Raw genomic sequence first — 23287 nt, 5'->3', positions numbered from 1 at the left:
CCACTCGATGTGTCCCTTCACGTCGATGTTTCTCTCTCTCTCTCCCTCCCACTCTATCTGTACAAAGAATGGAAAAATATCCTCGGGTGAGGATTAAAAAAAAAAAAAAAAATTCTACAGTCGCCCTGACTGGCCAGGTGGCTCAGTGGGTGGGAGCGTTATCCCTTACATCAAAAGGGATTGGATCCCGGTTGGGGCATGTAGGGGAGGCAGCCAATTGATGTTTCTCCCTCACATCGATCTTTCTCTCCCTTCCTCTCTAAAATCAATAAACATATCCTCAGGTGAGGATAAAAAAAAAAATACTACAGTCAATTTTAATAGAGATTCTTCCTATAGCAAAGAAAGAGTAGGCTTTTTTTAATTCCCAGAAAGAGGCTGTCTATATTTATGATAAAGTTTATGGAAAGTGGTATTTTTCTTACTTTCCCCTTGGCTATTCTTACATATGGCGTGTTCTGTTTATTTATGGAATGTTTTTGTTGGTTGTTTGTTTGGTTGGTTGGTTGGTTGGTTTTTTCGATTACATAGCCCTATTTAGAATTTGACCATGAAATAGAGTATTAATGTTGATGTGACATTACCCTAAGATGTAATGTAATTGACTTTTTTTCTATTTTTTGGCCTTTTAAGGCAGATATTAGCCTAATAAACCTAAAGAATCTCGAAGGAGGTAGAGAAAATTCTCTATTTCTTTGTACCTCAGCCAGGTTCACACTCTACATTTAGAATGAAAGCTGATAGTATCAATGAACTTAAAATTTACAATGTTAACTTAAAAGGTACAATGTTAAGAAGGTAACCTAAATGTCCATAATCTAGTAATTTATCTTTTTTACCAAGACCCAAATTTCAATCATGGATACTGCATAGCTGGGCCACAAGAATAAGACACCAACAAAATGAGTCTATCCATAGACTCCACATCTTAACACAGTATGTTCCATTGCTCATAGTGCTTATGCAGTCTAATGGGGTCAAAGATTTTCATTTATAGTTAAATGTATTTTATGGGAAAAGTTTTTGAAAATAAGTACCTCTTACAGATACGTAAACTAAAGCTAGGCATTAAAAACATTACAGAAAAGCAGAATGAAGTATTTTAAATAATTAAACATCAGTGCTGTCCTTTTTACTTTTGTAGCTCTCTAGGCTTCAGATTTCTTATGTTTATAATTGTTTTCACTAAGAAGAATGTTAAAGCCACAGTAAAAAAAACCTTTGAGATGAACAAAAGAAACATCAAGAAAAATTAATAGACACGGAAGTATATTTTTTAAGAATTTGGAAAGTGATTTTTCAAATTCTCAAGAGAGAATATAAACCAAAGGTCTTATGAAGAATGATGAAAGAACTAAAATACTTAAAATCACTAAATGGAAGAAGCATATTTTACCAATACAAAGACTAAGAATGAAGAAATAGCAATAGCCCGGCCGGTGTGGCTCAGTGGATTGAGTGTCGTCCATGGACTGAGAGGCCCTGGCTCGATCCCCAGTAGGGCAGGTGCTGGAGGCAGCTGGTCAATGTTCCTCTCTCACATCAATGTTTCTATCTCTCTCTACCTTCCTCTGTCTCTAAAAAAATCAATAAAATACATTTTTTTAAAAAGAGAAATAGCAATAATTCCAAAAATTTAATTGCTGGAAATTACAAAGTTCCTGAATCTTTACTATATTGCTTTTATTTATGCTTAACTTTCTAAAAGGAATCAAATTCTCTAACAAGGATGCTGTCACAAGTAAATTTCATTTACTTTGATAAATTATTTTAGTAAAAGTGAATATATCTTTATCTGTATGGATTGGCCTCAGTTTGCCAATCATTCTACATTATGAAACATTTTTTAGCTGTTTACGAATATGTTTTTATTTCATCTCAAACTTAAACATTTAGGATCCAATAATAGCTTAAACTTTAAATCTGCATATATTCTAAAATTATAACAGTTTAACTCTGAGTCACCTTAAAAGAGGAGCGACATAAAATTTTGTCATATCACACAATATCTGATTTATTTCTTCATTTATTTAGAAATATAATAGGGTGTTTTGCTTTTAACTAAAGGTGCCAGATTGTCTCTCCCCATATTGGATATAAAGTTATTTTCATTCTTTGTTCCCTTTCCTCACTTAAAGTGGGACTCATGAAAGCAGAATATTGCCATTAAATGATCTCAAGGATCTGCATTATGTGAATATAAAATCATATTCACCATTTCCCAATAAAACCCTCTGTTTCAACATGTAAATCCAAACTTAGATATAGCTCTCTCCACATTACAAAAATGTCCCTCTGCTCAGTAGCTAAAAACCAAATAGGAGACTAAGTAGTTTTAATCAATCAATCAATCAATTAATTAATTAATGAGTTTTGTTCAAGTCATTAAAATCCAATTATGGCCTTTTATTTGTGAATCCTGTATTTGTAGTTAAATTTTTTAATGGTTTTAATGATGTAATAGATTATAAAAAAATATACTTACATCCAGAACACTTTTCCAATTTTAAAAAAATGTATATTATTATTTTATGCAGCAACATTTTATGTTTATTATATTTTCCATTCTGAAGTCATGTTATAAAGATTATAGGTATCACTGACTTATCCAAATTAAAATAAAATGTATTTAATGAACTGATTAATTTACTAAAGTACATATATTTGAACATTAGATTGTTAAGTACTTTATTATAATATTATAACTCAAACTGGTATTTTTAAATACACAGAAAGATGATCAATAGCTTCTTAGATTCTCTCCCACACATATTGCCTTTAAAATAAACAAAGGAGGAGGCATCTGAATGTCAAATTATTCATGCAATATTAAGGTTCAGGTTAAAAATGCACAGTTAACAGAAAAGTCTTATTAATTCCCACATTTTATGCTTCATCCTAACAATGCATGTGCTGAGTTTCTGTCGTCTTTAAATGTTATGCCTCAGTGCCATATACTTTATTAGTTGTGGTTTCTACAGTAACTCTGTCTGGCTGTATTACTCTTGGAAACATCAAAGTTAACATTGTGTTCAAAAATGATACTTGCAAGTAAGGCAGTCAAGTAATAGCTGTAGGCGAAACCATTACTTTAGAGCTGTTGACTTATGTAACTTAATAAAAATTGTTAGCTTCGTTATAAGTAAAATAAATATTATTCCACTTTTAATGAGCACCAAAAATGTACAAGGAAACACTATACAAAAGTAAAGTTGTAAACGTTTACATATATAAAATGATCAAACAGTTGGTTAATTTTTTCCTGAAGGGAATTCACAGTCCCATGAAAGGTAATTGGTTGGTAGCCAAATGGCTATTCTCTATGTGTCTGGTGTCTTGAAGACCATTCCCAGGTTAGAAGATTCACTAGGTAGACTCCAAGAATCAAGGAACAGATAGATACTTTACGTTGTAACGCGTACCCTCATTGTGCCTTACTGGGAAAAGATACAGAATAAAATCAGCAAATGGAAAAGGCACATGGGGCAAAGTCCAGAGGAAACCCGCACAGGCTTTCAAGAGTCCTCTCCCAATGTTAAAGGATCTTCTTTAATAAGAAGAAGAAGAGTCTGGCTGGTGTGGCTCAGTGATTAAGCATCGACCCATGCACCAAGAGGTCGCCGATTTGATTCCTGGTCAGGGCACATGCCCAGGTTGTGGGCCCGATCCCCAGTAGGGGGCATGCAGGAGGTATCCAGTCGATGTTCTCTTTCATAGATGTTTTTATCTCTCTCTCCATCTCACTTCTTCTCTCTCTAAAGTCAATAAAGGAAAAAAAATTCAATAATATAAATAATAAAATAGCAATAAATATGTATCTATCAGCAATTACTTTGAATGCAAATCAATGAAATGTTCCAATCAAAAAACTACAGTGGCTGATTGTGTAACAAAACAAGACCCTTATATATGCTGTCTCCAAGAGACCCACTTCAGATTGAAAAATGTACACAGACTGAAAGGTATAGGGATGGAAAAACATATGTCATGAAAATAGAAACAAACAAAAAACTGGGATAGCAATACTTATACAAAATAGACTTTAAAACAAAGGCTATAGCAAGAGATAAAGAAGGACCCAGCAATTCTAGTTCTGGTATTTATCCATAGAAATCTAAAACATTAAATCGAAAAAGACATGATTTCATGGCAGCATTATTTACAATAGCCAAGATATAAAAGCAACTTAAGTGTCCATCAGTAAATGAATGGATAAAGAAGTGGTGCCTGTGTACAATGGAATATGACTCAGCCAGGAAAAAGAATGAAATCTTGCCCTGGCCAGTTTGGCTCAGCGGTTAGAGCGTCGGCCTGCGGTCTGGAGAGACCCGGGTTCGGTTCCAGCTAAGGGCACGTACTTCGGTTGCAGTTTGTCCCCGGCCCTGGTTGGTCGTGCGGGTGGCAGCCACTCGATGTGTCCCTTCACGTCGATGTTTCTCTCTCTCTCTCCCTCCCACTCTATCTGTACAAAAAATGGGAAAATGTCCTCGGGTGAGGATAAAAAATAAAAAAAAATAAAAAAAGAATGAAATCTTGCCATCTGTAACAACATGGATGGACCTAGAGGGTATTGTGCTGAGGGAAGTAAGTCAGACAGAGAACAATAAATGCCATTTGATTTCACTTATATGTGAAATCTAAAGAAAATAAAATAAATGAACAAGCAGAACAGAAACAGACTTGTAGATACAGAGAACATTTTGATGGTTGCCCAATGGGAAGGATGTTGGGGGATGAGTGAAAAAGGTGAAGGGATTTAGAAGTACAATTGGTTGTTACAGAATAGTCATAGGGATGTGGGAATATAGTCAATAATATTGTAATAACTATGTATAGTGTCAGTTGGGTACTGGATTTATTGGGGTGATCACTTTGTAAGTCATCTAAATGTATAATTGAAAAATAAAAAATTATTTAAAGAAAAAACTCTGAAGTGAAAAAAAAGAGGGTCCTCTTCCAATGCAGTGACAAGGGATACACTTAGTTTCTTCAGGAACAAATTGTGACAACCCTGGTGAAATATTGTCTACCAGGGACGCTCATTAGAGACTCGGGGCATCCTCTCCTAGCACATACTAAAAAGCGAGGCTCCCAGAACAAAAGTGGGTGTTCGGGAGGAACCACATCATTTGTACAAACAGCCTGGGGACAGTGGCCACTCATATCATTTAGGGAAAGTTGCATATCAGTGTGAGGACTGTTACATTCCAATCCCCAGGTACCTGCCAAGGGCCAAACTTGCGAGCAGACTTTCACAGCACTGTCAGGCTATGTCTCTCTTTCTGCACAAGTTGTGTCCTAAAAAACACACACATGCAGATATACCACCAGTTTTACTAAGATGCCATTGTTAATGCTTTGGGGGAAATTAAAGTGTCATTTTCTATTTGACTATGCCTATAGTTAAAGAGACTGAGACTACTCGGATGTCATTTTCATAAAATACAAAAGCATTTTTTCTATTTGCATAAAATCTAGGGCCATTGTTAACACCTTTCTGTGATCATTTAAAACTCTTACGAATACCTGATTTGACAGCCCTTCAAGCTGGTGGTCCTATGCAAATGCTTATTTGGAATGACGATAAGGTGATTAATAACCCTCTGCAACCAGCTATATTTGTTATATCTACCACTGTTTTGCATAGATAGGAGAACAGCTCAGAGAATCCACAGTGTGGGACCAATATTGATAAGTATTTTTTTATTGTCCTGTATCTTTCTGTTAATGGATAGGATCCAGGTTGATTAAAGTTTCCCCGGGTCCTATGAGGCAGTGTGGGGCTTGGCACCACGTCTATAGAAAGCCTAATGTATGAAAAGTTGTTATGCCTTTTGGAAAATTAACTGTTGCATGTGCTAATTTTTGCTAGATAAATTCTTGACTGGGATTGTAGATTTCTAAGAACTGTACTTAATTTATAAGAGATAATCTCTTTAAATTTATTCCATCATACTTGTGGACAGAGGTTAACAGATTATTGTTTGTCAGCTGTGTGCAAACTCTTTTCAGTCCTTTTGGCCCAGTAAATTTATCCCGATGCATAAAAGATAATAAAATAGTTAAACAATCTTTTCCCCTGCCAATTGCTGAAGAACAGCAGTAAAACTTTTCTTTAGTCAAAGTTCAACTTTGTAATTTTTGTGAGTAAGCTGCATGTAGACAAATTTGATTTTGGTCTTATTTTATTTATAAAAGAACAAACAGAGTCAGTAACCAGTTAGTGAATTTAATTTAAATCACCCAGTGTGGATACAATAACAACATGAACTGATTGGCTTTGGATGCAACGTCCTCTTAAATTTTTCGGACATTATAGTCATTACTAACACCAAAATGTACAAGACTATAATGGGTGCTAAAAGCAGAACAAATATTCTGTTGAATTTGCTCAATTCAGAGTGAGTTTCATAGTTGGTTTAACATATTGCATAATGTAATTTGACAGTTGTTTAAGATAGCTATATTCACAGTGTTATCCTTACAAAACAGGATTATACTTGTCCATTTTCTCCCTCACTCTATCAAATTTTAAATACTTCAGAAAAGGAGAAAGTGGTTTATAAATTAACAAGTGAAGCATGAGACAAGAAGAGAGGAGGAACTTCCTGCATTCTACAGATGCCTCTGCTGGCACACACTGTCCTTGGTTGTCTGGAAACGTTATGATAGATATTGCTGTCTTCAAAGTTCCTTCATTGATTCCAAAATTCAGCTTCAGATTATTAAATGTTATTCTAATGGAAAGGATGAAAAAGGTGAATTAGTGCCTGCAAAATAATAGGCATGATGCGAAGCATTTTCATGAAAGTTATTTAGTTTCTTTCATACCTGCCAGATGAAGTATACTCTCATCATTTTATAGATGAGTTAACTGAGACTCAGAAAGGAAAAGGGGTTTTCTCCAAGCATAGAGCATGTATGTAACTGGAGTTGTGATTGGAAGCCACATATTCTTTCTACTAAAGAAATCGTTTGGTAGAACTTTTGAGATGACAAGAATGTTCAGTTTTATTTAGTTTAACTCCTGTGTCCTATATGTAGGTAAATCAAGGCTCAGAATTGCCCAAAGATAAAAAGAAGTTTGTGGCAAAGCAAAAAATAGAAGCGAGTTCAGTGCTTCACTTATTCTTTCACTTGGCTTCAGTGACTCTTCACGTCTTGGTTGTGTTCTTGCAGTACCAGTCTTTTCTCCCCAATCTCCTTGGCTTGGTCCTCTTCTCTCTCTGCACGTCTCCATTGGTGGTCTCATCCATTCTCATAACTTTAATGCCAGCTGACAATTTCTAAATACATTTTTTTTCCATACCTGACTATGAGTTACAGACTCTTGGATTCAACTTTGTACCTGAGATCTCCACTCTGATGTCTAATATCTCGAATTCAACCTGTCTAAAACTGGCAGACTTTTGTTTTCCCTAGCAAATGTGTTCCTCCTGCTACCTTTCCCATCTCAGCTGACGACCACACCATCCCTTCAGTTACTGAGACCAAAACACCCTGGAGTCCTCACTAATGCATGGGAAAACCAGGTTGGCTCTGTCTTTAGAAGACGTGCAGAATTCAACCACTTCTTACCACCTCCACTGATAACTGCTGCCTTCTGAGTCAGGAGTGGGTCTTTAAAAATGTTAAATCAGATCCTGTTGCTCCTTTCAGAGCCTTGCAGTGATTCTCCATTTTCTTCAGAGTAAAAAATAAAGACCTTACAATACAAGGTTTTGTGAGGAGTGATAAGGTGACAACATCTTTAAAGAATCACTTTTATCACTAAGTTATGTGTCTTTCTCACTAGACTGTAAACTCTGTGAAGGTAGGAATCTTTGTGTTATTTTGTTTACCACTATATCCAAAGTGTATCAGTGCCCAGAACATTGAATGTGTTCAATCAGGGTGTATCAGATTTGTATATATGCATTCATTAAATATTTCTTAAGCTCATCATACATGCCATACCAGTATGGTGCTGGATACAGCAAATCAATATGGTCTGTGCCTTCAAGAAGCTTTCATGAGTGGATGCCCACTATCAGGAATATGACTCACTTGATCTGTGTATTCTGAACATCGGCATTTTTTAAGTAATCAGACGGTTTTGATACACACCATGTATTTTGTTTATCTATACCTCACTATTGAAATAGATTTATTCTCAAGACTATACCAATGAGGAAACTCAGAAGTAACACGGTCTCTATCAAGTTTGGGGGGGGGGGGGAGGATCCTAAATAGGAAATATTAGGGAAAAAAGACCAAATAAACACTCCAGGCAGTGTATATTGCACAAACGCCTTGTTAAATAATGCCAGTTTCCAATCATCTCATCTCTTAGAGCAAATGGTTTAGAGGGTCTAGATTGTCTCTTCTCTACATCTGCCTCTTTACAGCTGCTTCCACATCATTTGTCCTAGCATGGACTGGCAGGAAGATGTAATAGTCAGGAGGGTGAAATTATTTCCCCAGCAGTGAAACTGACTGAGTTGGTAGCTTCACTGGAGCTCAGGTTCCTTATCTTTCAAATGAAGGTTTAGACTAAGTTAAAGTCAACTCCCTGTAGCTCCGATATTCCAGGACTCTGATTTCCCTTCCTACCACAGTTATAATCTATAATAATGATAGAAATAATACCATTCTTGATATAGTTTTGAAGGAAAAAATAGTCATTCTTCCCATTATAGAAATCGTTGGGATCTCCAGGTTAATATCCAAGCTGTAGCAAAAAGTAGGCTTATACCATAAAAATCCTAGAAGAAAATGTAGGCAGCAAAATCACAGACATCACACATAGCAGAATTTTCATGGACACATCGCCTAGGGCAAGAGAAACAAAGGAAAAAGTAGTAAATGGGACTACATTAAAATAAAAAGCTTAAGAAACCACCATCAAAATGGAAAGAGAACCCACTGTATAGGAGAACATAATTGCCAATGATACATCAGATAAAGGTTAATTTCCAAAATATATAGAGTACTCATACAACTCAACAAAAGGAAGTCAAATAATCCAGTTAAGGTGTGCAAAGAACCTGAATAGACACCCCTCCAAATAAGACATACAAATGGCAAAGAGACGTGAAAAAATGCAGTGTCACTAATTATCAGAGATTAAATTAAAATGACTATGAGGTATCACCTCATACCTGCCAGAATGGCTGCCATCAACAAATCATCAAACAAGTGCTGGAGATGGGGTGGAGGAAAGGGGACCCTAGTACACTGCTGGTGGGAATGCAGACTAGTGCAGCCACTATGGAAAACCATTTGGAGCATCTTCTAAAAATTGAGCCCTGGCCAGTTTGGCCCAGCATTTAGAACATTGGCCCTTGGACCAAAGTGTGGAGGGTTCGATTCCCAGTCAAGGGCACGTACCTGGGTTGCGAGTTTGATCCCCAGTCAGAGTCATGTAAGAGGCAACCAATCGATGTGTCTCTCTCACAACGATGTTTCTATCTCACCCCCTCCCCTCCCTTCCACTCTATCTAAAAATCAATTAAAAAGAATCCTTCGGTGAGGATTAACAACAACAAAAAAAATTGTATTGCCATTTGATCCAGTGATTCCACTTTTTGGAATATATTCTAAAAAGCCTGAAACACTAGTCAGAAAGAATATATGCACCCCTGTGTTCATAGCAGCACTATGTCAATAGCTAAGATCTGGAAATAGCCGAAGTGTCCATCAGTAGATGAGTGGATAAAAAAGCTGTGGTACATTTACACAATGGAAATATTATGTAGCTGTAAAGCCTTTGAGTTGACATGGAGGGACCTGGAGAGTATTATGCTAAGAGAAATAAGCCAGTCAGAGAAAGACAAGCATCACATGATCTCACTTATTTGTGGAATCTAATGAACAAAAGAAACTGATGAACAAAATAGACCCATAGACATGAAAGTAGGGAACAGACTGACAAACCTAAGTGGTAGGGGTGAGGGGTGGGAAGAAATAAACCAAAGAACTTACATGCATATGTGCGCATCTAATGGACACAGACAATACTGTGAAGGTGGGGATAGGTTGGGATCGGAGAGGAGAGTGTCAATGGGGGAAGAAGAGGGACATCTATAACAAAAAATAAATTAATTAAAAAGAAAAGATGTACAGTGGTAAGTACAAAAAACACAGTGTATTCTTGTGTTACTCATTAATTGTATTCTTTTCCAAACAAACAACTGTAAGCCTACTTTTGCCCCACCCTATACTATAAAAAAATGTCTTGTAATTAAAACATAATTTTAAGTTATTTTCTGTTTTTGCTTTTGTTTTGGGGGTGTTTTTTGTTTTGTTTTGCTAAGTTCAGAATGATGAATCAACATAGGTCTATGGAAAGTTCAGTCAATAAGGAAATTGATTTCTGATCACATTTCAGAACAACCATGGGAAAAAATTCTTTCACAATGATTCTCATTATTTCTCCCTCGGTAATCTGTAAGGTTGTGATTCCCGTCATTAACATGGCTTACGATGAGAGTGTGGGCCACCTATCAGAATGTCTGGGGAAGAAGAGGGTGTGATGTGGAAGTGAAGATAATGTATCTATAAATTGAAAACATTCCTAAATGATCCTGATATCTGCCATTAAAACGCCCGCTACCATTCCCCATTTGAGAGTCACTCTTCTGAACACTAAACAGATGCATACACACATTAACTAATTCAAGACCATCACTTTATCTACATTCCAAAATAAAGAACTACTTCCTTGCACCGGCCTGTTTGGCTCAGTGGTTAGAGCGTCGGCCTGCAGTTCAGAGAGACCCGGGTTCGGTTCCCGCTAAGGGCATGTACCTCGGTTGCAGTTTGTCCCCGGCCCCGGTTGGGTTATGCGGGTGGCAGCCACTCGATGTGTCCCTTTCACTTCGATGTTTCTCTCTCTCTCCCTCCCACTCTATATGAACAAAAAATGGAAAAATGTCCTTGGGCATTTAAAAAAAAAAAAAAAAACTACTTCCTTTAGGTGTGTATATTCTTCCTGCATGTTACCTGAATTCAGAAGATAATTTATATGTAGCACATTACTGTCCACCGTTCTGAACACCATGAAGGAAAAGAATAACCATGTTACATTAAACAGTTCATGCGAACCACCCTAGACAAAGATAGGTCTGCTCCAAATAAGTTATTGCTTTGGAACCTAAACAAAGAATACAACTACTATATATAGATAAATTGTGTTATATTTCAAATAGGCAGTGTGTGTTTTGAATACCCCATATATTATAGTTTTCATTCCAACTAGGATAAATGAAGAAATGTATAGCAAATATTTTTAAGACGAAAATCTCAGTCCTTTATAAAGTTCCTGACAATAAGTATCGCCAGGTTATTGAATCGTGGAAATAGCATAAACTAATTAAAAGTGTATATGCTGGAGTCAGAGTACCTAATTTGAAATTAAAGCTTTACCAATTATTAGCTCTGTAGTGTTGGGAAAATTACTTAATCTCTGTAGGTCTCAAATACATCACCTTTAAAATGGGAGTAATAATACTTATCTCAGTGTTAGGTTTTGGATTTCACGAACCAATGCATGTAAACTGCTTAACACAATGCCTAACTTCCAATAAGCCATTGTTTGAGAAGTAAGACCTCAAGAAGGTGGTAGTTCACATCTTTTTTTTCTTAACATGAAAACTCTTACAATCTGATAATATAGGTTTCAAAAATGAAGCTTTTAGTTGCTAATTTATATGAATTCCCCCCACCACCACCACCAAATCCTGGTCATTTACTAGCTACTCAACCTTCAAATAGTCTTCGGTTGCTTGCCAAAAATAGTATTTAGTTTTCCTCTGGTGTGACAATGATTTTAGTTTATTATTTACATTAAATTTTTTTTATCTGTCATTAGCAGAAAAAATAAAATTTCTGCATAAATAAGTGAATAGAGTCACAGATAGTGCTCTTCAAGTTTTCGTGTTGTACACGGGTCATTTGGAGATAGAAACTAGGAGTTTTAGGCCCGATGCCCTCATCATCTGACATAAGTCCCCAGAATCTGCATTTTTATCCTCTCCTCTCCTGCTTCATTCCAGTGGACGTGGGTCCTGGCACCACACTTTGGGAAACATTTATTCACAGGATAGTCTTCCATCAGAAGACCGTGGCTATGAATCTAGCATTGCCAGAACCCAGCTGTGCAAGCTCGTAACTTAACTTCTACTTTGAGAACATAAGAAGATACACCCAGTATGTTGAGCTTTTTGAAAGTCAGAGTTATATTATAGTTTGAAGACAGTGTATCAAAGAGAAAAATTTATGAGACTAGGAATCATAAGACCATATATCTAGTCCCAGCTCTGCCACTTCATGGTGTGATGATTTGGTAAGTTATAGAATGTCTCTGAATCCTAGTTTCTTTATCTTTGGAGTTAATGCCATATCCATGAGTGTGTCATATCTAACTAGGATGTAAGTTCCATGAAACCAGAGACTTTGTTTTTGCTCACTGCTATATATTCTGGTACATAACAGATACTTAGTAAGTAACTGTAAAATTGATGAACTACGTTATTTGAAACGATCTAATGAATTCTGGGAATAAAAACACAAAACCGGCACAGTTCCTTCCCTCTAGAAACTCATAGTCTAGGGAAGACAGACATGCACAAAATACTACAACATAATTAAGTGAATGAGTGTACTGTGGAAATCAACAGAGGTAATGTAATGAGTCACTTTGCAAGTTATAAGTTGCTGGTGGTACTTGTAGAGAAGCAAAGTAAGAATGCAAGGAGTTCAGAATGGATCTGTTAACACTTTAAAGCATTTCTACAGAGGTCTGTGGTCAGTTTGAAGTCAATGCCATGATAATCCAGAGAATACTGTTTGTGTTCAGTGGCAGAGGGAATATGAAATGGGGCCAAGGCCCCAAGGCGTGCATTATAGAGAAAGGGGATGAGGATAAAAGTGAGCACACACGTACATACGCACATGCACACCTGCATGTGTGGTGGGAAGAAGGGCAACAAGTTGAAAAGGATAGTGAAGAGGTAGTAACAAAAGAAGAGAGTAAAAAGATAGATGGAGATATTCTTTCTAATACCATCCCTTAGGAGTACCTATTTTAATCTTTCAGTACCCATATTAATAAAAGGGTGAGAACTAGGAATTATATTGGAGTAGAGAGTTAGAAGAGAAGAATGTGTTAAAACAAAACTAAAAATAGACCTAGATCTCCTATGATTAATACTTTACTTTATTGAATGCCTAATATGTAATAAATTTTCTGTTGTTTTGAGTTGTTTTGTTTTGTTTTTAAGGCTGGCCAGTCAACTAATTGTAAAATCTTCATAATTTAGGAAGTCAAAAATGCTTTTAAAACAGTCTAAATCATTTTATACTGTTGCATAGTAGCAGAATTATGCTTGAAAGTCACCCACTAATAAGTACATGGAAATGGTTTCCTGTGCTGTGAAAGGCAGTGTGAGTTTTATAATCATTTTTAGACTTTTTTATCATCTCTTTTCAAAATGTGCATGCTGATATCTTTATATTCTGCTTTTTCTATTTAAGTTACAGGTGTACATCTGTATGTCTCTAAGACAGAAGTTTGTAATGTGGGTTCCACGGGGTCTCTTAAATGTGTATGTCATGCACATTTTCCTGGAGAGGGGTCTATGTTCTTAAAGAGGGTTCATGACCCAAACAAGGCCCTGAGAGAATGGTTTCATTCACCCAATTCATTCTCTTCTTTAAGACTACTATGGGGACTAAAATGCGTAGTTTAAAGTATTGAAGGTTGTCACCGGAATGCATGTTTTATCACTTGGTGTGTTTTTGCAGGTTCGATTCCCGTCGCACTTCAGCTCAGACCTCAAGGACCTTCTACGGAACCTGCTGCAGGTGGACCTGACAAAGCGCTTTGGAAATCTAAAGAACGGTGTGAGTGATATAAAAACTCACAAGTGGTTTGCCACAACAGATTGGATTGCCATTTACCAGAGGAAGGTTAGCCTTTCCTTTCTTCAATTTAAAAGATTTTTTAAAGCTAGTGTTTAAATTATATGTAGTAGAAATATTTTCCTTATTTTCCCTTTTTATTGAATTTATTGGGGTGACACTGTTAACAAAATTATACAGGTTTCAAGTGCACAATTCTACAACACATCTTCTGTACACTGTATTGCTTGTTCACCACCCCAAGTCTCCGGCCATCACCATTTATCCCCGCTGCTGGTGTGAATGTGTTTGCTTTCCCATCATAGTGGAATATATGGGGGAAATATGATTTCTGTGTTTTCCTTGTAATTGGCCACCTTATTAAATCCTGTTACTGATTTCCTTAACTATCAGCGATTCCCTTGGACTTTACTGACAGATAATCACAGAGGGGAGAGGTATCCTTTGTCTCTTCTTTTTCAAGGTTTATATTTTTATTCCCATTTTGTTTTATTATATATGCTAGAATGTCTAGAATGATATTTTTAAGCAGAGTGCTGTTAAGCTACTTGTTCCTCTTTGGAATGGGAGTGACTTTCCTGTCTTACCATCAAATACAAAGTTGGTCCTTTGTCTTGTATAAGTGCTCTAGATCAAGTTAAGGAAATATTCCTGATTCCTACCTAGTATAATGTATTTTATCTTTGGCATATTACTATGATGAAGTGAGGATATCCTCGTGTTCTTGAGGTGAATGCCATTTGATCATGGGGTATTAATTTAATATCCGCCTGAAATCAATATGCTAAAATTTTTTTTAGGTTTTTTTACTTTCATAGTCATAAGTTTTATTGACCTGTAGGTTTGTTTTTCTGGAGTTGAGATTATGTGGATTCATAAAATGAGTTTAGAAATTTTCTCTTTTTTATTCTTTAGGAAATTTAAAAAACATAGAAATTACCTTGTAATTATTCCTTGGAAGTTTTAACAAACTAATGCTTTGGATATTGGTCTCTACACGTTTTTGCCTCTTTTTGAGTCAGTTTTAGAAAAAAAAAAAAAATATATATATATATATATATATATATTTTTTTTTTTTATCCTCACCCGAGGACGTTTTTCCATTTTTTGTTCAGATAGAGCGGGAGGGAGAGAGAGGAAGAGAGAGAGAGAGAGAAACATCGATGTGAAGGGACACATCGAGTGGCTGCCACCCGCACGACCAACCAGGGCCGGGGACAAACTGCAACCTAGGTACGTGCCCTTAGCGGGAACCGAACCCGGGTCTCTCTGTACCGCAGGCCGACGCTCCAACCGCTGAGCCAAACCGGCCAGGGCTAGAAAAATATATTTTTAATGAAATTAATCATATCCTTTTGTAATTATCACTGTTTATATTATCTTTATTGGTATATTTATTATTAATGCTACATATAAGTGTATTTATTATATTTGCTTAAGGTCTGTCCATTTTATTATTTTAAATATTATGATATATTTTGCATATATATATATATATATATCTTTATTTAGATACAAAAATTTCTGCTGTTACTTAGCAAACATTTACTAATCTGTACACATCATTATTGTATTTTGTTGTTGTTTTTTAATCCTCACCGGAGGATATTTTTCATTTTTCTTCAGATAGAGTAGGAGGGAGGGAGGGAGAGAGAGAGAGAAACATCAACTGGTTGCCTCCTGCAAGACCCTGACCAGGACCTGGGACCAAACCACAACCAAGGTACATGCCCTTGACTGGAATCGAACCTGCAGCTCTTTGGTCCACAGGCTGATGCTCTAACCACTTAGCAACCAGTCAGGGTATTTGTAACAAGTATTCTTAACATAGCATAGAACAGAACAGAGCTCACTTAGAGCTTGTGTGTTTTCCAAACAGCGTACCTTATCCCAGGTAGTAAATAGCTTATCTGCCAAAAAGTAACACACTAGAACAAACAGGTTATATTACAGGGCAAATTGATTGACAGCAAATCTTGATTTTCAATTAAAATGGACTTGGGGATCCCAGGATAATTTACAGACAAAAATAATTCAGTACTTTAACATAGCAATTTGTTTTAATATTGTCTCCATTGTAACTCTGCACCGCAGAGAAAAAATAATAGAAAATTTGAATAGTTTTATAATCTTTTTTACTCTCCGACCCAGTGTTCATGAACAATGAAATAGCCAAAGGCATCTAGCAGAAAGATCAGAAATAAGAAAGAAGCCTGGAAACTCAAACTGTAGAAGCATTCTCTAGAAACGATTGTACCAGTAGCTGCGATCCTAAATCGCTCCCCGAGTAGATGTGAGGCTGTCTCCTCACTCCTTCTTGTGCATTCCGCAGACAGCCGCCTGTCCCCTGAAGCAGGCACACAAGACAACCAGCCGACAAAAGTAGGACACTCGACTTTCTGTTCCTATTATTTTTTACCTTATTTTTTTTTTTATTTTTTTTTTTTATCCTCACCCGAGGACATTTTTGCATTTATCTTCAGATAGAGCAGGAGGCAGAGAGGGAGGAAGAGAGAGGGAGAAACATCGATGTGAGAGAGACACATCGAGTGGCTGCCACCCACACGAACCCAACCGAGGCCAGGGACAAACTGCAACCGAGGTACGGGCCCTTAGCAGGAACCATACCCGGGTCTCTTTGGTCCATGGGCCTGTGCTCTAACCACAGAGCCAAATCGGCCAGGGCGATTTTTACCTTATTTTTAATGTCTTGTTTGTAAGTATATCTTATAATAGTATAGTTGTGCATATAAATAATTTATAAATAAATAACAATACATATATTGGTGGCATATCCTTTATGTTTAATTAAAAGCCATATAAATCATAATACTTTGGAGACCACTGGCGTAGATATTAGAAAGGACTCTGGGCCACTAGTAGAGAATCATGAATTTGAAACCTGCTTTAGCCACTTAGTCATGTGAATTTTAACCCTTTCTGTTTTAGAATCCTATACAATGGTGATAAGGAGACCTGCCCTGCCTCTCTCACAGTGTCATATTGAGGAAGAAATGAGATTATTTGTAAACACTATAAATGCTGTGTAAATTGTCATATTATATTTTCAGCATTTAAAATCCTTTCCTCAAACATATTAAATATACCATATAATCTTTATAAAAACCATATTTTAAATAATGGAAAGACATTATAGTTTTAGGATACAAGGAGAAAAAGGTTCAGAATTTAACAATTCTGTAATTTTAGGAGAAATTTGTTTTTTTCAAACTTTCAGAAAGTTTTCATAGCCAGATGTTTTAAACAAAATAAACTTGGGAACTTAAAAAGGAAGGAGATTAAAAGTAAGTATAAGAATTTACTGTAGCCCTGGCCGGTTTGGCTCAGCGGTTAGAGCATCGGCCTACGGTCTAAGAGACCTGGGTTCAGTCCCCACTAAGGGTACCTCGGTTGCAGTTTGTCCCTGACCCAAGTTGTGCGGGAGGCAGACACTCGATGTGTCCCTTTCACATCGATGTTTATCTCTCTCTCTTCCTCTCTCTTCTTCCCACTCTATCTGAACAAAAAATGGTAAAATGTCCTCGGGTGAGGATTAAAAAAAAGAAAGAAACTGTAGCCCTGGCTGGTGTGGCTCAGCGGTTAGAACATCAGCCTGCAAACCAGAGAGACCCAGGTTCAGTTCCCGCTAAGGGCACGTACCTCGGTTGCAGTGTGTCCCCAGCCCTGGTTGGGGTTGTGTGGGTGGCGACAACTCGATGTGTCTCTCTCACATTGATGTTTCTCTCTCTCTCTCTTCTTCCCTCTCCCTCTCACTCTATCTGAAGATAAATGCAAAAAAGAATGTTCTTGGGTGAGGATAAAAAAAAAGAAAAAGAATTAACCTGTAACCTCAGGAGAAAGAAATTAAGGAAAAGAGGACGGAAAATAAAGGCTTTAGAAATAAGGAACTTATAAATGCCCACAGTTCATTACCTTAGACATCTCTAAAAGTGTCTTGTTGAATGAAAATGTTGATATTAATAGCAAGCCCACTGTTTGCTCCTTTTTCTAATGCTGTTATCATTTAGGGACTGACAGGCATTTAAAGATGCCCTCATTGGTAAGTGGGAATTTACTTTCCCTAGTGTTTGGAAACTCTTAGGCATTTGTTTTTCACCTTATTCAAAATGTGTGGTTTTTTCCACACACCCCCAAGCAATTAACTCAGTTCTTCCACTATCAACCTAGAGATAGCGCCGTATCCCACATGATAGGGCTCAGTGTACAAACTCCCCACCCCCCTCAGACACCCATCTCAAGTCCAGTCAGCTATAGATTGCAGGTCACCACAAACCCCTCTTGGGTTTTGATTAATTTGCTAGAGCAGCTCACAGAACTGAGAAACTACTTACTACGTTACCAGTTTATTATAAAAAAATATGACCCAGGCCCGGCCAGTGTGGCTCAGTGGAGGTCAAGGCACATGCCTGGGTTTCTGGTTCGATCCCTGGTAGGGGGCATACAAGAGGCAGCCAATCGATGTTTCTTCCTCACATCAATGTTTCTATCTCTCTCTCCATTCCCCTCTTTCTCAAAAAAATCAATAAAAACATATTTAAAAAAAAAAAGAATGTGATCCAGGAACAGCCAGATGGAAGAGCTATATGGGGCGAGGTGTGTGGGAAGGGCTCAGAGCTTCCCTCTCTCGGAGCACCCCACTGTCCCCAGGAGCTCTCCAGCCCCATCGTTCCGGGGTTGCTTGGAGGCTGCATTCCATGCGCACGATTGATTGCATCATTAGCCTTCGGTGATTGAACCCAATCTTCAGCCCTTCTCACCTCCCGTGGAGATCTGAAGATTCCAGTCCTCTAGCCCAGCAGTTTTCAACCTTGTTCACCTCATGGCACACATAAACTAATTACTAAAATTCTGGGCACACCAAAAAATACATATTTTTGCCAATCTGACACCAAAAAAAATAGGTGTAATTTTTATTTATTGCCCCACCCCCCAAGAGTAGTAGTTGCCTACCCTTTGTGCTCCAAAGTGACTTTTCAAAATATCAGGTGCCACCCGGCCAATGTGGCTCAGTAGTTGAGTGTCGACCCATGCACCAAGAAGTCACCGGTTCGGTTCCTGGTCAGGGCACATGCCCAGGTTGTGGGCCAATCCCCAGTGGGGGGCGTGTGGGAGCCTGCCAATTGATGTTCTCGCTCATCGATGTTTCTATCTCTCTCTCTCCCTCTCCCTTCCTCTCTCTCTAAAATCAATAAAGAAAAAAAAATTTTTTTAATATATTAACTTTCAAAAAATAAAAAGTCAGGTGCCTATACGTGTATATAAGGATTTCTTATTATGTGATGTGACCAATAAGATGTACCTCTATTATCTGACCTATATATTATGGTTCAAGACAGGGCATTCACACCAGATGGCTATTGTGTTGGCTGCTGTCATTTTTTTTTTTTTTTTTTTTTTTTTTGACAATCTAAAGGAAAAGAGATCAGTGCCCCTGACTAAATAGTCAGGTATTGCATGTTTTAAAAATTCTTGTGGCACACCAGTTGAAAATACCGACTCTAATCACTTGGTTGGTTCCCCTGGCAGCCAGCCCCCACCCTTAGGTTACCCAGGGACTTTCCAAAAGTCACCTCATTAACATAACAAAAAGAATCTTTACCAAGCTCTATACTCAGGAATTTCTAAGGGTTTTTAGGAATTCTGTGCCACAAGTCAGGATGAAGACCAAATCTATGTCTTATTATAAATCACAATATCACACTTATTTTTCTCTCTCTCTCAATGATAGGTTGAAGCTCCATTCATACCAAAGTTCAGAGGCTCTGGAGATACCAGCAACTTTGATGACTATGAAGAAGAAGATATCCGTGTCTCTATAACAGAAAAATGTGCAAAAGAATTTTGTGAATTTTAAACATGAGCAACAAGAGGACATCAGAGCTCACGCTCAGTCTTTGCACTCTGTTGGGAGATCAAGGTGGAGCTGAGACCGTCCTTGTTGAAGCAGTTACCCAGTTCCTTCATTCCAGCGACTGAGTGAGGTCTTTATTGCCATCATCTGTGTGTGCACTCTGCGTCCACCGTGTAGCCAGGCACCGCTAAGCCAGCATTGTCTGCCATGGCACAGAACTAGACACGTCCCTGCTTCTCTTTGGTTTGTCTTCTCCTCTCCTGCATCCATTGTTTTCTTTTTCCTTTTCGTTTGTTTTCCTCCAAACAGTGCTCTGTTTTATTTTGCTGGTGTTTCAGATGGGCAGTGTTATGGCTATGTGACATTTGAAGGGAAGGATAAGTGTTGCTTTTAGTAGTTCTTGTCAATATTTTTGTTGGTCAATGGCTCGAAGAGATACTTCCTAATAATTATTTTTACTTGGAGTAGCTCAGACTCAGTTTTGCCAGAACTCTTGACAATTTTTGAAGATAGACTGTTTTATCACCAAGGAAATATATATAAATTAAAATACTAACTTTCTTAAAAGCCACTGTTCTGGCCATAAATTTGGATAGACTAACATAGAGTAGCTAGATCCAGAAATATGGATTCCTATAGATCAGAGGTTCTAGTTTCCCTCACCTCTTTTTTTATATCATCCTCCCCTTGAGTAATTAAATAACCAGCCTGTGCAGTGTGACAAACATGTCGCATTCGCAAGAAAAACTAATCGTTGGATTATCATCATCCAGATTCTCTCTCTTGGTATCAGCATTTCTGTAGGTATCAGAGAAGAGTTGTAATATTTCTAAGCCTTGACTCTTCCATAAGGGTTTTAGCCAGTGTTTTAATAGAATATGACTAATGAAAGTGACAAAACGTTAAGTTTCTCAAGTAAGTCCTCATTGTAAACTTTTTAAAGGAAAAGAAATGACTAAAAGGAACATTAATGTGGACAAATACTTTATTAAATCAAGCAAATGGCTTAATTTTTGTAAACACTATAGACATGCTCTTATTTAAATGAGGTTTTCCATGTTTTTGCTTTGCTATGTTTTATCACAGCTAAGAACAAAGGACGTTGTTCAGGTTCTTATTTGTCAGCCTGAGGTAAAGGTTGTCTTGCAACTTTGACATTTATCCTGTGCCTCATCAATGAGGAAAGGAACAAACTTTATAAAACTGCCACAATTGTATTTTAATTTTGAGATGTGATATTTTCAGATATGTAATAATTTCTAGCCTCTTCTTTTAGTAAACAAAATGTGTGATCATACAGATGCTATTTTAGCATTGAAGCTTAGTTTTTTTATATACTCTTGCCAACTGACTTAACAACGTTGTGGTGATGTGGAAATTTCCAGCACGTTTGCACATTTAGTTTAGTGTTTGTTGAGAGTCCAGGGCTTAACTCCGTTGTTAAAACAATTTTTTGCTTTGCTTTTATATTTTCCCATCTGGTTTTTTTCTCTGTGTCAGTGACCTGTCTTAAAACAACACACCAAAAGAGCTGAAAATAAACTGTGCTCATTTTTTATGATCTATTAACATGCATATAAGAGTTGTTTTTAATCAAATTGATCTTAAGGTATGTCAGCATTCTGTTTGCTTCATTATCGGTGCAGGTAGGTCACTGACTGCTTTTCATCTCTCCCACACACACCCCTGTAAAACCTTGGAAGACATTGAAAAAGCCTGTCTGAGATGTTTTCTGGATTGATCTGTATATCTTGGTTGTCAAGCGTTTCTGCATGGTTATGTCGTTTATAAGCTGATACTGATTTCAGCTTCTGGTCCACCTGTATTTAAAATGTGCAAGAAATATGAGCTACTTTGCCGTAGCAAGTTTGTTGTAACAGAAATATATCATCGTGTTGATAAACTTATAAAGCTTCATTTGTATAAAATATTTTAATTAGTTTTTTTGCATTTCATTTAGACCCAAGAACATGCTGATCATTGTATTCTATATGTATGCTACAAAGTCTATGGTAGCTTTGTTGTATATTATTGTAAAATTATTTTAATAAATCATGGGGATGACAATTTGATTATTACGTTTTAGTTTTCAGTAATTCAAAAGATTTCTATGAATTCTAAAAATATTTTTTTTAATGAAATTGCTATTGTCCAGCACAACATGCTGTAAAATCTCTCTGGGTAGATGACCCATAGGCAATATGTTATTGTTTTTAAGAGCTATTTAGCCATTCCATCTTCTGTCTATTTAAAGGACATGAGCAAGCTTTTAAATATATCAAGGAAGTCTCTTTCCAACCTATCCAGGACACTAAATTAGAATATCTTAAAATTATACAAAATTCTCAATGTCTGCCACAATTTAGCCAAGAACAATATACATACTTGAATAAAAAATAAGTGGCATGAATCAGTATTTAGCCTTCAATTACATTATTTGAAACAGAAGAAATTTTATTTTAATTGGTAAATAATAAGCAGATGGCATTGTAGAGGAAGGAGCCCTAGACTGAAAGCCAGGACATCCTAGTTTCAGGCCTGGTCTGTCACTGTCAGCATGGCCTTGGCCTCAGCTCTCTTATCTGTAAAATGGAGGAATTCCACTGCACAGTTTCCAAGGTCCCTGCTAACTTCCACATGTTGTGGTCAGATTCTTTTTATGACTTTCTGAAGGGATAACATGGTTTGAAGTGAATCTAGTTAAGGTGATGTTTTAGGGCAACTTTCTTCTTATCTCTTACAGTGTTCTTACAACTCTTTGAATATCATGAGAACCTCCTGTCTGTTCAAATTCTCTCTTCCTTCACTGATGCTCAATATCCAAATGATATCAAACTGTCAACCTACCAAAAAAAGATATTGTGGCTTGTGGGGTAGTGTTATCATGGTTTTGATACGATCTCATATTGACTGCCCATTGGCCTGAAAATACTCATTGTAAGCTTGGAAAAAAAAAATTTCTTTCCCACTGATTGGGGTTTTTTTTCTGCTTATTGTAAGAATTAAATGAAATAATGTATGTGAAAGCACCTTGTAACCTGTAACCTATCAATGTAAAATGTTAAGGTGTATTGTTATTTCATTATTTACTTCTTTGTTTAGAATGGAATTTCCTATGCACTACTGTAGCTGGGAAATGCTGAAAACAACCGTGTTTTTTAATTAATCAATAACTGTAAAATTAAAGTAACTTCAAAGGATGAAACAATTTCTTGAGTATTGAATTCTATTTGTTGCCTTTCTCTCCTGAGTTTTTTCCTGCCGATACTACAGTTGCATATAAATTCCTAATTTGTCTGTTTGGATTGGTCTTTTGGTGGTGGGAACAGCACTAGTCTCCTCTCACTGGGCGTTTACTGAGGAACTCCTAGATTCATTCCATAGCTTCTAAACACTGTTTCTACTTCCTCATGCTATTAGTCCAAATTGCTCTTAACCTAATTATGAAAATACTCATCTTTAAAGGCCTGTCGCTATAAGAACTCTCATCCTTTTATAGCAATGAACTGTGAA

General features: G+C 36.9%; 1 protein-coding gene across 4 annotated transcripts in view; it reads left to right on the top strand.

Moving 5' to 3' along the window:
* PRKACB (protein kinase cAMP-activated catalytic subunit beta) overlaps positions 1–22982 on the top strand; it is a 108996-nt gene extending 86014 nt beyond the window's left edge. For all 4 annotated transcript variants that reach the window (XM_036255534.1, XM_036255532.1, XM_036255533.1 and 1 more), the window contains 2 exons: positions 13786–13950; positions 19652–22982. In XM_036255534.1, coding sequence (XP_036111427.1) covers positions 13786–13950; positions 19652–19777 — 291 coding nt within the window. In that variant the 3' untranslated portion in view covers positions 19778–22982. The remainder of the gene's footprint in view (positions 1–13785; positions 13951–19651) is intronic.
* The last annotated feature ends 305 nt before the right edge of the window (positions 22983–23287 follow it).

The sequence above is a fragment of the Molossus molossus genome, unplaced genomic scaffold (genome assembly GCF_014108415.1).
Source record: "Molossus molossus isolate mMolMol1 unplaced genomic scaffold, mMolMol1.p scaffold_m16_p_12, whole genome shotgun sequence".
Lineage (NCBI taxonomy): Eukaryota > Metazoa > Chordata > Mammalia > Chiroptera > Molossidae > Molossus > Molossus molossus.
Note: the sequence above shows the minus strand (reverse complement) of the source record. Positions and strands in the feature narration are given on the sequence as shown.